This window comes from Zalophus californianus, chromosome 8 (genome assembly GCF_009762305.2).
Source record: "Zalophus californianus isolate mZalCal1 chromosome 8, mZalCal1.pri.v2, whole genome shotgun sequence".
Classification (NCBI taxonomy): Eukaryota; Metazoa; Chordata; class Mammalia; order Carnivora; family Otariidae; genus Zalophus; species Zalophus californianus.
This window is the reverse complement of record NC_045602.1, coordinates 110,149,680-110,165,372: the sequence shown is the minus strand read 5'-3', so window position 1 is coordinate 110,165,372 and position 15,693 is coordinate 110,149,680. Positions and strand designations below refer to the sequence as shown.

Below are 15,693 nucleotides of genomic sequence, written 5' to 3'. Positions count from 1 at the left end.
GCATATGTCAAACCACCCTCGTATCTCGGGTAAATCCCACTTGATCATGGTGTATGATCCTTTTAATGTGCTATTGAATTCACTTTGCTAATATTTGGTTGAGAATTTTTGCATCTGTACTCATCAGGGATACTGGTTTGTAGTTTCCTTGTATTGTATTTCTTTTTATTTCCTTATCTGGTTTTGGTATCAGGGCAATGCTGGTTTCCTAAAGTGAGTTTGGGAGTGTTCCCTCCTCTTTGAATTTTTTGGAAGAGTTTGAAAAGGACTGGCGTTAATTCTTCTTTAAATGTTTGGTAGAATTCATTAGTGAAATCATCTGGTCCTGGGCTTCTAACTTCTTAACGTGGACATTTATCCCACTGACTTTCAGCTCTCTTTGAAAAAAAAAAATACCATGGTCATAAATTTTCCTCAAAGTACTGCTTTCATGGCTCATGGCATACCCAATTTTTGATCATTCGATTTTTATCATGCAATTTTTTCTCTTTATCATGCAATTTTAAGTATTAAAGACATGTAATATAAGTGGGAGCCCCATAGGATCCAGACACCCCCCCAAGTGTGAGAGTGTGGGGAGCTGTATCAATCATGTTCTTTATTTTCTGTATTTTATGATGGTTTGAAATCTTGGTTTGGTGGGGGTGGGAGGGGAGGCAGCTTGCTGACTAGGGGAGAGACTGCCTCTAACTCTAATTCCTAGAGTTCATGAAAATTTGCCTATGAATAAGTCTTTCACATGCAGACCAATCAATCCAGAGTCCATACCCCTAACCACCTCCTTTTTCCTAACCCTTACCAAGCCTATGTTTGCCCTGCCCTAAATCATCACAGGGCCAGTACCAGACCATTAGAGGCCACCCCTATACCACACAGCTGGCCAGTCCTGAGGGGTTTATCTTGCCCTTCCTTGCCTTTCCTGCAGAAACCTTAGTATAGGCTCTCCCCTCACTCCTGCTTCTGCCTCCCCTCTGAACCTCGTGCTTCCCCATGTGGCCCTGCATGTCCTGACATGACCCCTTTTCTTGGGAATTGTAAGTAATAGTAATTCCTTTCAGTGGCATTAACCTCTCCATGTCAGTACTCAGGTATTCGTTATAAATCAAAATCTCACGGGTACAATTAAGACAGAAGGCAGCTTGGGGCCCCGGGGTGGTGCAGTTGGTTGAATGTCCGGACTCTTGGTTTCAGCTCAGGTCATTTTCTCAGGGTCCTGAGATAGAGCCCTGCATCTGGCTCTAAGCTCAGCGGGGAGTCTGCTTGAGATCCTCTCTCCCTCTCCCGCTGCCCATCCCCCTGCTCACTTGCTCTCTCAAACAAATAAATCTTAAAAAAAAAAAAGACAAGGCAGCTTCAGAAAACTGTCTCATTCAACCTCCGGGGCTGATGGAATAGGGGCCAGTCCGAGCCCGGGGCTGCCTCTTCTCTGCTGCCTATGGCAGGAATGGTTGGTTGTAAAAATTCCCCCAAGTCTTCATGCCCTCTGAAACATGATTCTGTTGCTCTTCGCATCAGGAGGTAGAGTTTCTCTCCCAATCCCTGGAATTTGGGCTGGCCCTGTGACTTGCTTGTGCCAATAGAGCGTTATGGAAGTAAAATATGCCAGTCGTAGAATCTTCTAGAGGCCTTGCAAGCTTCCACTTACTTTCTGGCAGGGTTGGGACTGGGGTGAGACAGGATCACTATTACAAATATTTCCTTCTGCCTCAGGTTCCAATGTGACTTGGCATCACACTGTCACTGATCTGGTCTTCAGTTAAAATTCTGATATTTTGTTCGTAATTGATTTTTTTTGGCACTGATCTTGATCTGTTAAAATATTGCATTAAAATATTACTTATTTTGATTGCCTTTCTTTTGTGCTCAAGGTAAGTGCATCACTGCCTTACCCTAATCCTGCTCTGCTCTCTCGAGCCCTCCCCAGCTGTCATGTGAGCAAGCCTGAGCTAGTCTGTTGGAAAATGGGTGCGTAGCCCATTTGTCTACATCACTCCAGCCAACAGCCAGCCAACCCCAGAAGCAGAACTGCCCAACTGACCAGCAGCTGATTGCAAACATAAGAGCCCAACTGAACCACCCGCTGAGTTAAACCTAATTTGCCAATTCACAGAATTAGTTGTTTTAGGCCACTGTGTTTTGGAGGTGGTTTTGTTGTACAGCAACAGCTGACTGATACAGAAGGTCACCCAACAATTCTTTCATGAAGCATGGGGAGAGAATAAGTGGCTTCTCAGAATCTCCAAGGGAGGCAAAAGAGGTGGGGCAAAGGGGTCATTCCAGCTAGGTAACACCATCCCAGATACATCTGGGGCCCTGGCTGCCATCTGAGGCTCCACCTACCAGCTACCACCCCTTGGGACCCTCAGGGAGCCCCATGGGGTTGGATCTATATACAGAAAAGACTCACAGAGGCTCAAAGGCAGCATGTCTTTCTTCTGACTTCTACTTTGGTGTCCTTTTTAAAACAGCTCCCACTGTCCCCTCCCATGGAATGGAAGAGAGGCTGAGGAGTGTCCAAAGTGGGGGGGGGGGGGAAGCTACAACAGTCCCCACACTCCTCCAAAACCTCAAGTGGAGGACCAAGAACTGGGGCTGAGGAAGGGTCTGAGGGACAAGATAAGGCAGGAAAAGGGAGGGAGGAGGGTCCCAAGGATTTTGTTTGGGTGGTTTTTTTTTGTTTTTTGTTTTTTGTTTTTGCTGGGGCCAGGCTCCAGGGAAGTGGACTCTGTCTGAAATGTAGGGCCCCCAGCGCTGGCTTCTGGCCCGGCAGTCACTGGCCTCTACGGAGCTGGGTCTGGGTAAAATACATGGAACAGAGACACCCAGGATCCCTGGACAGAGGCCTCTCCTAATGCCCATCATGACCCAGCCTCCCCTGGTGACAAGAGGTCAGTGACTACGTGAACTTTGCTCCTTGGACCGATAGATTCTTGGGCTGGAGTATGTACCCTACCAGGATTCCCTAGTCCTAAGGAATGGGGACGGTACTGGGCACTTTCTGATAAGGCTCTGGGGTCCTGGAGTGGGTGGGGCAAGCTCAACTCAGGGAAGAAACTTGCAGGCTGCCAAAGTGCAGGAGGTCTGACTCTCTGGCTCTACCCTGGGAGACCAAGTCCCCAGAGGGGCTGTCAGAGGTCCACCGTCTGTAAGTACCCTCATCTTGGGAGCTCCCTCTCACCAGAGACAGGATCTTGGCTTCTGGGCTTGATCTGCTGAAAATGAAGAGGAAGGGTCACCCCTGCAGGCCAGGACCCCCTTTCCTCCCTCGGTGAGGACCAGTGACCCAGGAAGAGATACAACTTCTCTCTCTCCCACCCTGGGGGCTTCCAGCATCTGGTCTCCGTGACAACAGCTTTTCCAAAGATCAAGTCTCATTTGCATAATAACCCAAGCTCAGAAACCTCCGAGTAGGGGCCAGCAGATGAAGGGCAACAGAGGTGGGTGGATGAGGTGGGGGGCCCCACCTACCTTGGGGTTGCAGGCAGCACAACAGGGCAGAGGCTTCTCAAGGTGGTTCCTGGGCTCTGGCAGAGTTCTCAAGGTCTGCAGCAATGGGTGGAGGACACATATTGTGACCAAGGTGGGGTCAGGGGCCTCAAGGTGACTGGGTGTTACGTGGAAAGGAGGGGAGCCCATCTGGAAGGAGGTAGAAGGCAAGAGCCCATCCTTCACTTCCCTCCCCATCTCCTCCTGTGCCTCACTCACCCAGGGACCGGGGCTCTCCAATGGCTGCTGGGCCCAACTCCATGGGGTGAACACTGCTGGGGGGGCAGTCCCTGTTTGGGGCATCTTTGGGCCTGAGCAGTGCAATAAGACGGCAGGAGGTTGGCACAGTGGTCCTGAGCAGGCATGCCCGACCTGAATTCTGCCTTGAATGAGTCTCTACCCTTCCGGTCCACATCTCTGCCTCCAGTTCCCTTCCCGCTCCCTCCTCGGAGAGGCCCCTGGGTTCCAGGCTCCAGGTCTGACTCCTGCCCTCCCAGGGCCACGGGCACTTCTCTCTAGCCCTGACATTTCTCTCAAGCTCTGCCATCACCCCAGCATCCCTCCAGATATTGGCATCACTCAGGTTGTCCCCCACCCCGCCTGGCCTCCAGGACCCCTGATGCTGACACACCAAACTTTGAGCACCTTGCTCCTCCCCCATAGACCTGCAATCACTGCTCATTGTGTCAAAGCTCTCTCGGAACCTGGGACCTGGCTGGTGCCCTGCCCCTGTCTGGGCTGCCCTCTGCCCCAATCTCTAACCCAAACCCTGCCCTTTTCTGCAGCTTGTCCGGAGCACTCCCAAGGCCAGGCTGTGTCAGATGTGCCATAGGGGACCTTTTTTTTTTTTTTTAAAGATTTTGTTTATTTATTTGACAGAGAGATAGAGAGAGAACACAGGTAGGCAGAGCTGCAGGGAGAGGGAGGAGAAGCAGGCTCTCCGCTGAGCGGGGAGCCCGATGCAGGGCTCGATTCCAGGACGCCGGGATCATGACCTGAGCGGAAGGCAGCCGCCCAACTGACTGAGCCACCCAGGCACCCCAGGGGGCCTCCCTTGACCAGCACCGGGTGATCAACCATGCTCAGGTACTATGTGACCTCCTCCCAGGTCACGGAGAACTGGGTGAAGGGCAGGCCCTTGGTACAAGGGCAGCCAGCCCCATAGCTAAGCAGCAGTATGGAGTGAAATGGTGTGCTGGGCCCAGCATCTGCAGACTTGGAAGGTGTACAGGAGAGATTTAGGCAGAGGAAGTGGGAAAAGGCATGTGAGGCTAGAAAAATCTTGAAGGGCACAGTGGAGCAAGAACCGAAGGATGAGTTGGTAGAACAAAGGCAGTCTAGGGTGAGGCAGCCCCCTGGTGGGAGAGACAGAAGAGGGGGTCAAGGGGGTCTGAACCTCAGTAAACTGGGAGGGGTTGAGGGCCCCCGGGGATCCACACACACCCATTGTGGCCTCCTGCTCAGGGCTCCTTTCCACCGCCTCTGGCCACCTCTGTGCAGCCGGGGACAAGGTCTGAGGACCCCACCCCAGCTCCCCCAGGCAGGAACCACGGGAGTGGGCTCAGAGCCTACCCACGGCATGCGGCATCCCTCCTCGAGCCCCAGAGGCATTGCTGGAGACGGGACCCCGGCTGCCGGCAGCAGCACCAGGCCAGGCCAGCCCCCGGGAGCAGAGGCAGCAGAAAGCTAAGGATCAGTGCCAGCAGGAAGCCCTTGTGGTCTGGGGACAACAGGGTAAGGCTGAGTCCTTAGCAGGTGCACCACCTCAGCCTTCCCCACTTGTCCCCCATGGACACACTTTCAGGTTGCACAGGGCCACTGTCCACACTGCCACCAAACCCTGGCTTGTCGCAGGAGGGCGGAGCCCAGCCCGGAGCGCAGTGGCAGTTTTGGTTACTGTTGCAAACCTACAAAGGAGAAGAAAGAAGGAGGATCCCATGAGATCAGGAACCCCAAGCCACCTGCCCCCGTCGACTTTCTGAGACTCACCCCATGGCCATGGCAGGCTGCCAGGCATTGCTCCAGCTCCCAGAAGGTGGTGTTTCGGCAGCGCCTGTCCTGGCACACCTATGGGCAGTGTGCGCACCGGGCAGTGAGGGGGATTGATGCTCCCCACGCAGGACTCAAGCATTAGGCAGGGGCCGGGGGTGCAGGGCTCACCATGCTAGGTCCACACTGGGTACCTGGCTCTACCAGGCCCAAGTCGAGCACGTCCAGCTGGACACCGGGCAGCACGAAGACTCCCCTGCAGGTCACCTCATGGCTGCCTAGTCCAACGGTGGAGTCCACGGGCACCGTGTGCGCTGCGCGTGGGCTCTGCTCCCCGCCCAGGCACTGCAGCTTCCCGCACTGCGCATCCCTGGGGAGGAAAGTGCAGGGTGATCAAACAGCGAGATGTGTCCTTGCCCCAACGCACTACCCAGCTTCCTCGCCCCGCCCTCCGATCCCCACCTCTGCGCACAAGCCACGAAGCCACCCTTGCCGTCCTTGCCGCAGTTCCCGTGGGCGTCTCCCGCGGAGTTCACGGTCTGGAAACAGGCGTCTGGGGCTGGACTGGAGCCTGAGGACGCATGGGCGAGACCACAATGGCTTCAGGCCCCCCGCCCCCTCCCGTCTTCCCTGGAGTAGAAAAGAGCGCAGGCCCGAGGATGGGCCGGGGTGCTCGGGTAGTCTCACCAGGCCCCCAGAGCTGTTGGCACTGCTGCTCGAGTGTAGGACACGCGCCATCCCAGCAGTAGCCCCGGCCGCTGGCGCAGGGCGAGCCGTCCAGTAGGTAAAGGTCCGGGGGACAGTAAGGGGAGGAGCCCGTGCAGAACTCTGGGAGGTCACAGTCTCCCACAGCTTGGCGGCACGGCACGCCAGCCGGCTTCAGCTACGCAGGCGACCAGGTGGAGGGAGGGTGGCCGAGGCACAGAGGGACAATAGACAGGGAGAGGTCCACCCCGTAAGCGCGGCTCAGAGGCTGGAGAGCAGAGCAGAGCCCGCACCCACAGGGGGACCCGAGCGTGCCAATCAGCCAAGACCAACAGGCCGGCTCGCAAGCGCCCCTAACCCTCACCCCGAGCCTCCCACGCCCTCACCAGGCAGTGCGCGCAGCAGTCGCCGTGGGTGCACTGGGCCCCCGCGCGCAGCGAGCAGTTGTGGGCGAGGCAGCAGGCGTCCGGGCACTCCTGGAGCCGAAAAGGGGATGTGGGACCAAGTGAGCACGCCGCGCCCCAGACCTCGGGGGAGGGGGGCGGGCGGGGCGCCAGCCTCGGGCCCCCACCCCGGGGGGGCCGGGAGCGCGGACCTGACCTGGCTGGCGCCGCAGTCACACTCCTCGCCGTCCTCCACGAGGCCGTTCCCGCAGCGCGCGCGGGGCACCAGGAGCCTGGGGTCGGGCGCGTTGGAAAGGCACGCACCGCCCCCCTTGCGGAAGAAGGCGCGCAGCTGGCGCCGGCTGCAGGCGCTGAATACGCGCGGGAACGGGCGCCTACGGGCAGGGGAGGGCGTCGGGCGTGCGGGCACCGCCACCCTCAGCCCCCAGCTCGTTTCGGATCCCCTCCCACCACTACCAGCTGTACTTGGCCACACAACCCCTGGCTGCGCGCACAAGCGCCTCAGCCACCGGCGGCCCGGATCCTCCAGAGGCAGAGCCCGAAGGGGGCAAGTAACCTGCACAAAGTCACACTGCGAGCCCGAGGCGGGAAGGCGTCACGCCAGGACCAGGCAGCCCAGGACTCGAGGTCGAATCGCGACCTAGCGCTGTTCCTCCCGGGGTTAGAGAATCCTCGCTAGAATGTTCTGAAAATAATCTTCATACTTTTGAGAATCCGCTTTTTCTGCGTTTCCTCCTTTTAAGCGTCATAAAGAACTCTCGGGGAGGTGCTGTGATCATATCCCCATTTTACGGGAGAGGAAATCGAGGGATAACCATGTCTCCCCAAGAAAGGCAGCTGCGGAAGGCCCCCTGGTCCAGCGGAGCCTCCCCCCGCAGCCCCTACCGACCGCGGCGTTCGTACCCCGTGGCTGCGGCCATGACGCAGCCGCCTTGCTCGGCCGCCGCCTCCACGCAGCAGCCGTCGGGGTCGTGGCTGAGGCCAAGGCTGTGACCTATCTCGTGGGCCATAGTGGCTGCTGCGCCAATGGGGAGCTCTGAGTGGTCCTGAGAGGGAGCGGAGACGGTCAGGGCGGGCTGCGGGGCCGCCTCCTCCCCCCCACCCTCCCCTTCCTCTGCCTCTCCCTTCCTATCCCGGGGGTGGAGCTCACGGTGCTCACGCCTCCTGAGCTCTCGGCGCGACACATGCCCTCGATGGGCGCCAAGCCCACGGTGGCGCCCTGGAAGGCGCGGCCCCTGAAGGCGGAACGCAGCGTGACCCGGCGGGACCAGGATTCTGGGCGGTCGGGCCGGGACCCCGCGTGGGCATCAGAGGCACCCACGTGAGCAGCTGCGCGGAGTCGTGCGGCCGCCGTGCCCACAGCCCCTGGCGCCAGTGCAGGAAGGCCCAGAGCGTGGCATTTGCGTCCGGCGTGATGCGGCTCTGGTCCTGCTCCGTCCACACTTCCAGGCCGGTCAGGGCCACCTGAATGTCCAGAGTCCTGAGAATCTGCGGACGGGACGGGGGTGAGGACAGGACGTGCCACGGTGCCCGTGCTCCTCCGTGGGGGCGCCCTCTCTTCTCTGCCCGGGTCCAGGGCCTCATCTCCAAGCCTGCCACACCTCCCCTAGGACTTGCCAGCCCGTATGGCAATCACCCCCTTTAGGGCTCTCTTTCCACCAACCCCAACCTGGTCCACATAGTTGGCCACCTCCAGGAGACGCTGTTTGGTGTGGTTCAAGTTCCGGTGCTGGGTCAAGAACTGGAAAGGCAGACATAAGAGGGTGTGGCAGGCTGAACTGGCCCCATCCCACCCCGCCAGCCCCTGGGGCCTCTGGCTCACCAGCGTGTGGTCAGCCACCATGTACAACTCCAGGAACTTCGGGCTCCTGCGGAGCTCCCTCCTCTCCTGGGGAGAGGCAATGGTGACCCTCAGCCGCAGGCTGCTGGGCTTGAGTCCTGACCACTAGCCCCAATTCCCAGGAAGCACAAAGTTAACTTTAAAAATTGCTAGAACTTGTTTCTTCAGCCTCCAAATAAAAATATCAGGATCGGAGGCCCTGAACTGGGGCTGTGTATTCCTATCTCTTGTGATTTGGAGGACTATGGATAATGCATTCCCATTCCCCCTCCTATCTGTGCCCCTGACCTTGATCTGAGTGGCACGAGAAAGGTTGGCCATGTCCCCTTTGTTCTTGGCATCCCTGTGGCCGCAGGCCCCTTTCCAGCCGAGCAGCTGCCCAATTCGGAACATCTTGTGAGTGATGAAGTCCTCAGAGTCTCCAGCTCGTCGAGGATGCACATAATAACTGGCATTCCTGTCCAGTGTGATCAGGCCCCTAGGGCGCGGAGGAGTGCAGAGGAGGGTGTGAGGGGAGTCTTGCCCCAGCCCCAGGCCCTCCCTCCCACGGAACTCCTCACCTCATCCCAGAGCAGGTGCTGAAGACTACCCAGGAGTCAGGGAAGCCCCTCACGCGCCCATGGTAGTGGCAGTGGTCCTGGAGAGCAAGAGACCCAGCCCCAAAGCTCAGCCAGGGCTGAACTGGGAGGGGCAAGAGAGAGAGGGCATGGTGGGGGGCTGGCTCCAGCCTCTCCTTAAGAACAGGAGGAGAATGGGGAAGGAATGGTGGAGAGGTCCTCAGGGAGTGCACCCCCCAGTACCCCTTACCCTGTCCTCAGAGCCCACGAGAGTATCTCACCGTGTGGTTGGGAACCAGCACCACTGGCTGCCCATCTGGGCTATGGTGGGTTTCTGTGTATCCTGGGGCCAACAGCCTGCTGGGAGGGGGTGTTGTAGGAGTCACCTAATTCAGCCTGGCCTCTTCCAGGATGCCCTCCAGGCTCCCCCCCCCCCAATGCTAATTGAGCAGCTCCGTGAAACAAGGCACAGGGCTAGCACTGAGGAAGCACCCACATGTGTCTTAGGGAAGGGACAGGAGCCACCATGTGTTGCTCAGGTCAGAAAACCCTGGGCTAGAGGCAGAAAGGTGGAGGGCAGAAAGGAGCCTTGGTGATGGCTGAGGTGTGGGAAGTGGGAGTGTGGGAAGCACCAGGGAGGAGCAGCAATAGGGAAAGAGTCTGTGGTTCCTGTGGGACCTGTGGCAGGCAGCTGGGTCCACAGGTCTGGGGAGGGGCAGGAGGGAGGATTAAGGAGACACTGAGGAGGAGGTGGGACCTGGAGCCAAGGAAGCGCAGCAACCTCATTAGGGGGCCCTACCTGCCGCTCAGCCTTGCTGGGCATCTGGTCAGCCTTCTCTCGTCTCTTTCCTGCCCCCAAGATCCTTCAGACCTTCTCTGGCCCCTAGACCCCACATATGTCCCCACCCGTCCTTCAGTGATGTTCACCCCATGCTTCCAGAGAAAAGAGAATCTCCACCTGCTCACAGCTGCTCCTGCCTACCCACCTGAGCAGGAATCCCCATCCCCACCTTCTTCAGACCCCACTCCAGTAATGATTCCACCTTCTTTCTCCATCTCTCCAGGGCCCTTCCCACCAAGGTGAATCAATCATGAGTCAATTTCTCTTCTGTAAGGAAAATCCTCAACCCCCATCTCGCCTTGACCTCTTTACTGCCAGACCAACCCAAAGACCTGTGATGCCTGCTGCTCCACCTCCTAGTCTTTCCTCCACCTTCTCTAGCTTGGCTCCCCCAATACACACAACACACTCAACCCGAAGAGTAGGCGATGTGGTCACCCCTCTCATGTGTGGGGACGTTGAGCCCCAGAGGAACTGTGGTTAAATGTGGTGGAACTAGAATGTGTTCCTGGTCCATCTGGCTCCATGGGGGAGAAGTCAACATGTGTACAGTGCTTGGAACAATGCCTCTGATGAAGCAAGCGCTCAGTGAATGATAGCTATTGGTAATTCCATCCGGATGGTTTCCAGACCCCACACTCCATCTTGGACACCCACCCCACCCAGCCCAGCTCTGCCTGCTCATTCACCAGCTCAGAGTCTTTGGCTTTGCCCCATCCTGGACACTCAGCCTTAAAATGGCCTCTGTGATTTGGTCCTCCTGGGACTCCCCATTTCGCTGCTCCCTTCCCTGCCGATGGAGACTCTCCAGGCAAGCCAGACAGATTGCCTCCCCCTGAAAGTGTCTGGACTTGGTAGCCACGGCACCTTTTTCCCTGCTATCTATCCCTCAGCCCAGAGCACCTGCCCATCCTTGGAATCCATCTTGGATTCTCTTTTGACTAAGCACACCCTCTGAGCACCCACAGGGTGATGCTCACTCATTTCTGGCAGGAAGCTAACAAGGTGCTCCTGGGGCTGGAACGAGGGGTGTGCCCCACAGCAGGGCTGACCCAGCCTCAGCAGCCTACTTCAGCCTTGAGGGAGCCGGTCATGCGCTGGCATGACTCTTCTTGTCACCTGTGCCTCTGCTTCTGGGGCCCTCGCCCCATCCAACCTCTCTCATGTGTTCCCCTCAGTGCCCCCCACACTGATTTCCCCCCGCCCCCGGAGAGGGGGGCTGTTCTTGGCTGCTAGCCTCCTCCCCAGCCTGGTACTCACTGGTTCTTCTCCAGCTCCAGCAGGAGCTCCTGCCCTTCAGCCTTCAAGGCCACCAGCCCTGTGTCTAGCTTCGAGACCTGGGCAAGAAGGAGAACAGGGCTGAGGGAGCAGGTGGGCTGGGGAGCTGGCTGGTGAGGGAGAGCGCAGGAGGCAGGGGGCAGTAGGCTCCCCACTTGCCATGGTAGGTGTGGGTGGGGGTGGGGGTGAGAACATGCAGGCGTATGTGTTCCCCAACTCGGGATGCTTTTGGCTCTGACAACAGGCATTTGACACAGTCTGCTAGGTGAACACCACATCCTCCGGAGAGATGAGACAAGGGGTCCCAGAAAGGTATCCTGCCTTACACAAGGTGACTGGGCCCTTCCTCTGGCCCTCCCTCCGGTTTCACGGCCAGAAGCCTTCCTCTAAGTGGGGAGGACAGTGGGGTCCTGAAGACATTGGGTGGAGGAGCGTCGGGTAGGCGAGCTCAGGCGTCCTTACAACCTCTTGTTTCTGTATCTTGCTGCTCCCCACTCCCCGTAGAATTCAGACTTTGCTCCCTCCTCCTCCAATTCCGACAAACCGAAAATTGCCCTGGCCTCCTGAAGGCCTGCCCCACACCTGCTTCACTGAGCCCATGAAGTAAACATTAACCCCCCCATTCCAGGCCAAGAAGAAAACATCCTGGGCCAGCCTCTCCTTCCCCATAACTTCTTTGCCTCTCCCACCCTGTGGGATTACCCCATCTGCCCCTCCTTGTCCACTCTGCCTGGCTGAGGGCCCAGAGTTGGAGCCGGCCTTGGAGCCTCGAGCCTCATGGAGAGCTGCTGTGTCTTCGGAATGCTGGCCCCCACCCTTGCTAGCCCTGCCCTTTTATCCCAACATGCACTGGGCTGGGCCCCAGGCCAAGGGGCTCAGATTCTTTTGGGGGCCTTTTCTCTGCAGGTGGGAGCAGACAACTCCCCCACCCCAGCCAAGAGACCTCCCCAAGGCCCCAGGCATGAGCTCACATGGCCGGAATGCCACTTACTTTACTGGAGAAAGGTTTGCACCGAGCACAGACAGCAGCCCCAGATGGAAAGCCTCCTCCTACCTCAACCCCAGCCCGGGCTCCCCTCTCTCTGTCCTTCTGCAGCCCCTCCTGTCCTTGCTTCCTGCCCTCTTGGTGACCCGGCTATTCACCTAGCACCCCATCCCTAACCTGAAATGTGGGTATTTCCTGCCACTTGGACACGACTCCCTGCTTCAACTCTGCTGTCCTCATCTTGGCAGGCTTCCCGGAGGCAGGGGAAAGCAATGCCCTTTGGGATGCCCTTCTTCGTCACAGCCCAGGCTGGACCGGGAGGGAGGACCACAGTCAGTGTGACTCCAGCATGTGCCTAGCCTTCCCCTCTGCCACTGATGTCTAGGACAACCAACTCAAAGCTTGGGCCCACTTGAATGGGGGCCCCTGAGGGTCTGGGGGACCCAGTGAAGGTCCTAGGTTAAAGCCTGCTGGGCCTATGGGGCCCTCCTAGACTTCATTACACCGTCATCCTGCGTTCCTCTTTGCTGGCTTAGAGAGTGGGTTGTCCTCTCTTGCCTGAAAATTCAGGATGAGCTCTCTAGACCTGGGGGGACACTGGTCAATGGTTACAAGTCTTTCAGACCTTAGTGGGCCTCAGGCTTCTGGGCTTCTGGTCTCAGGCTATGTGACCTTGGGCACTTTCTCCAACCTCTCTGGGCTTCAGTCTGCCCCTCTGTGAAATGGGGATACCAAGGGCACTGGTCTCCTGGTTTGCAGCACAGCTGTGTGACACATACACATATAGATGGGGACACAGTTATTCTGGAAGTGTGTGACGGGTGGGTGTTGGCAGGAAGCTGGGGCAGAGCATCCTGGAGAAGCAAAATCAGGTGCATTTGGGGGGCACTAGGAGAGTGACCAGTGCCCCCTGGCCAGAAGTGGATTCTGCATGAGACAGGGAGGCTGAAGTTTTCCTGGCGGGAACAGCAATGTATCCACAGGGTAACATGTTCTAGTAAACTGGGCAAAAGGAAGATATTTGGGGGTTTTATTAAAGAGGTCCCTGAAAAGTTTCAGGCCCCACAAATTCTGGCCCTACCTCTGCCTGGTGGGGTGGGGGTGGCCTGAATAATTCTGGGAGGGAGGGAGCAGGGGGAGGTGGGGGAGGAAGCCTGAAAATGACTTCCATGTGTGAAGGCTCATGTGAGCCAGCTATCTCCCCACCCCCACCTGCCAACCCTCTTGGAAGGGGCGAAAAGGTCCCCAGCCAAACTGCCACGCTGAATGAGGAAGGGCCAAGGGGCTGGGAGACCCTGGACTCCTGAGGCGGGAAGGATGACCTGGCACTGACCGGCTCCTCTGGGGCGACCGTGCGTCGGGCTCGTGCATCCGGGACCCAGCGCAGGGTGACTGGCTCTCCGGGGTTGTTTCCTGGGGGGAGGACAGAGTAAAAGATGAGGGGGAAACAGGGGGGCGGGGACGACCAAGGGACGAGGTTACAGGACATCAGCCGGGTGGAATAGGAGACTCCATCTTCAACATTCAAAGGTAGCCTGGAGAAGGGTGGTCACCCCTGGGGCATCCTTGGAACCAGGGAGGTGGCAGAAGAGAGACAGAGGAGCTCAGCCGGGGAAGTGGGAGCCCCACTGACCTGGGGGAGGCTTGGGGGTCAGAGGTCACAAGGAAGAGACCAAGGCCCCCAGTGCAGAAGGGAAAGGAAAGGGGACGCAGCCTTGGGTATTTTTAGACTGGGCAGCAGATGCCTTTGGGGTGAGAGATCTGTGAAGAGAGGATGCCTGTGTCTCCGCCATCTGAGAAAAACAACAGCCAGATGTCTGGGGAGGCCCACCTTGCCCAGAGCTCCCCTTGGGGGCTTCATGCTGGAAGCGGGACTTCCGGGGACTCTAGCTCAGAAGCCCCCTCCCGGGATCTTCAAGGTGGGGAGCCCTGGGGGACAGAGCCTGAGTGCTCCCAGGCCTGGCGTGCTTAAGGGGGCTCTGGAGGAATACCAGAGCCAAGCATTACTCAGAAGGCTCTGGAATGCTCCCAGCCCCCCACCCCACAGTGGGTCCCAGAGGCTCTTGCCACACCCGCCCTGCAGGAGCCAGGCCCCAGGCAGCCCAGAGCCTGTAGGCAGCCCTCCCTGTCCTCTGACACAATCCCTGGGGAAGCGAGCCCAGCTCCCAGAACCGACAGCCATCCAGCACCCAGCCAGCCCTGACCCTCTGAGATGGCTGACTGTGTTCCAGCAGAAGTGTTCCAGCTCCGGCCAGTCCACCCAACTCCTTTCTCTTCCTCCATCCTCTCCCCCAGACCCCGTCATCAAAGACCCAGAATAGCAGCCGCTTTAGGAGTCCCCTTCCCCCAGGAAGCCCTCCCTGCTTGGATGAGCCAGCTGCTACAGTAGGAGAGGGATCTGAGTGAATCTGGGAGGAGTGGGGGGCAACCAGCCGAGAGAGGACTTAACTGGGTGTGGAGAACTACCTCTTGCTGGCCCTAGGCCTCCCAGGTAGAGAGGGGAGGGTGGGCCTGTGCGCAGGTGTGCGTGTGGGTTGGGGGTTCTCTTCATGGCATCCCCCCTGAGGAGGGAGAGGGGGGCAGAGATGGAGCTGTGATGATGAGGATCAGGGAGCCAATGCAGTGTTGGGGAGCACAAAGCCCCTCTCCACTCCTCCCAGGGGTCATCTCACCCTCTCCTGACCCCAGGCTGAGGAGGAGGAAGCAGCCATCCCCAAAGGCATGAGGGCTTTCATCCCACCCCCTCGGGGCCCCAGAACAGAACAGGACCCTATTTCTATTGGGTACTCCCGGACAGTGCTCTGGAACCCAGTGCCCCCAGGCTGCCCAGCCCAGCCTGGCCATTCCTGCCTCTTCCCCAGTGTCCGGTGTCCTCCCAGTCCCTCCACAGGGCACTTCCCATACAGGGTACAGGACTGGCCAATCCTACGCACTGGGGGTGTGGAGGTTAACTCCCAGGGTCCCTTCTGTCTGAAGCACCCTTCTCTATCTCACCAAACAAGGCAACAATATCAACAACACACACACACACACACACACACACACACACACACACACACACACACACACACACACACACACACGGCCCCAAGGCCCTGCCACACTGGGGATGAGCATGGAGGCTGCAGGAGGGTGAGGGCACAGCAGAGACTCCTGGGACCCCGTGCGCTGGGCCTCAGGGATGGAGGTGCAGGGACGTCCACACCGGTGCATGGGGTCTGGGGGTGGTCAAGGCAGAGTCCCGGCAGAGGGTTTTGGGAACTCGGGCGGCTGCTCAGAGGGGACCCCCCCCACCCCGCTTTGCCACTGCCACTGTGGCAGCTGCGCAGAGTGTGTCAGTCTGGGCCCCAAGGCCAGCCCCAGTACAGCTGAGAGTCCCTGCGCAGGTCCTGCGGAGACCCTCCCTGCCCTCCCAGCCACCGCGGTGGCGGACAGCGACCTCCCCTGCGCCGCGGGGCACGGCCCACTCACCTTGAAACGCCTCGGCCCCCCACACCGGCCAAGGCAGCCGCAGGAGCAGCAGCAGCAGGCACGCCCGCGACCCTCGAGCTCTCGGAACCCCCCGGCCCATCGCTGGGAGCGTCCCGGCCTCCACGCGGTGGCTGCGG

At 58.6% G+C, this 15,693-nt stretch overlaps 1 protein-coding gene across 4 annotated transcripts; it reads right to left on the bottom strand.

Moving 5' to 3' along the window:
* Window positions 1-213: 213 nt before the first annotated feature.
* On the bottom strand, window positions 214-15,688 carry ADAM33 (ADAM metallopeptidase domain 33). Of its 4 annotated transcripts, XM_027622604.1 has the most exons (23): window positions 15,557-15,688; window positions 13,419-13,498; window positions 11,083-11,159; window positions 9,263-9,341; window positions 8,985-9,061; window positions 8,713-8,902; window positions 8,407-8,472; window positions 8,254-8,325; window positions 7,906-8,072; window positions 7,735-7,819; window positions 7,488-7,630; window positions 6,781-6,958; window positions 6,567-6,656; window positions 6,163-6,358; window positions 5,938-6,046; window positions 5,647-5,845; window positions 5,476-5,553; window positions 5,285-5,393; window positions 5,059-5,206; window positions 3,706-3,797; window positions 3,469-3,543; window positions 3,179-3,212; window positions 214-377 (listed from the first exon to the last, which is right to left on the bottom strand). In XM_027622604.1, exons 1-21 carry the CDS (start codon window positions 15,654-15,656, stop codon window positions 3,506-3,508), a joined length of 2,373 nt encoding a protein of 790 aa, XP_027478405.1. In that variant the 5' UTR covers window positions 15,657-15,688; the 3' UTR covers window positions 214-377; window positions 3,179-3,212; window positions 3,469-3,505. The 4 variants fall into 4 exon arrangements, with proteins under 4 accessions (XP_027478405.1, XP_027478404.1, XP_027478406.1 ...); XM_027622603.1 differs by lacking the exons at window positions 214-377; window positions 3,179-3,212; window positions 3,469-3,543; window positions 3,706-3,797 and adding an exon at window positions 4,414-4,841; XM_027622605.1 differs by lacking the exons at window positions 214-377; window positions 3,179-3,212; window positions 3,469-3,543; ... (1 more) ...; window positions 9,263-9,341; window positions 15,557-15,688 and adding an exon at window positions 4,414-4,841 and having other exon boundaries at window positions 8,248-8,325; window positions 13,419-13,464.
* Between the last annotated feature and the right edge of the window lie 5 nt (window positions 15,689-15,693).

Bases quoted from the DNA above. Each gene is read 5' to 3' on its own strand.
- ADAM33 (XM_027622603.1), bottom strand. From the start codon at position 15,656: ATGGGCCGGGGGGTTCCGAGAGCTCGAGGGTCGCGGGCGTGCCTGCTG. The intron at 11,160-13,418 runs GTCAGTGCCAGG...CTTCTTGCCCAG, and splicing joins CGGTCGCCCCAGAGGAGCCG to GTCTCGAAGCTAGACACAGG. The intron at 7,820-7,905 runs GTGGGTGCCTCT...TTCCGCCTTCAG, and splicing joins GACTCCGCGCAGCTGCTCAC to GGGCCGCGCCTTCCAGGGCG.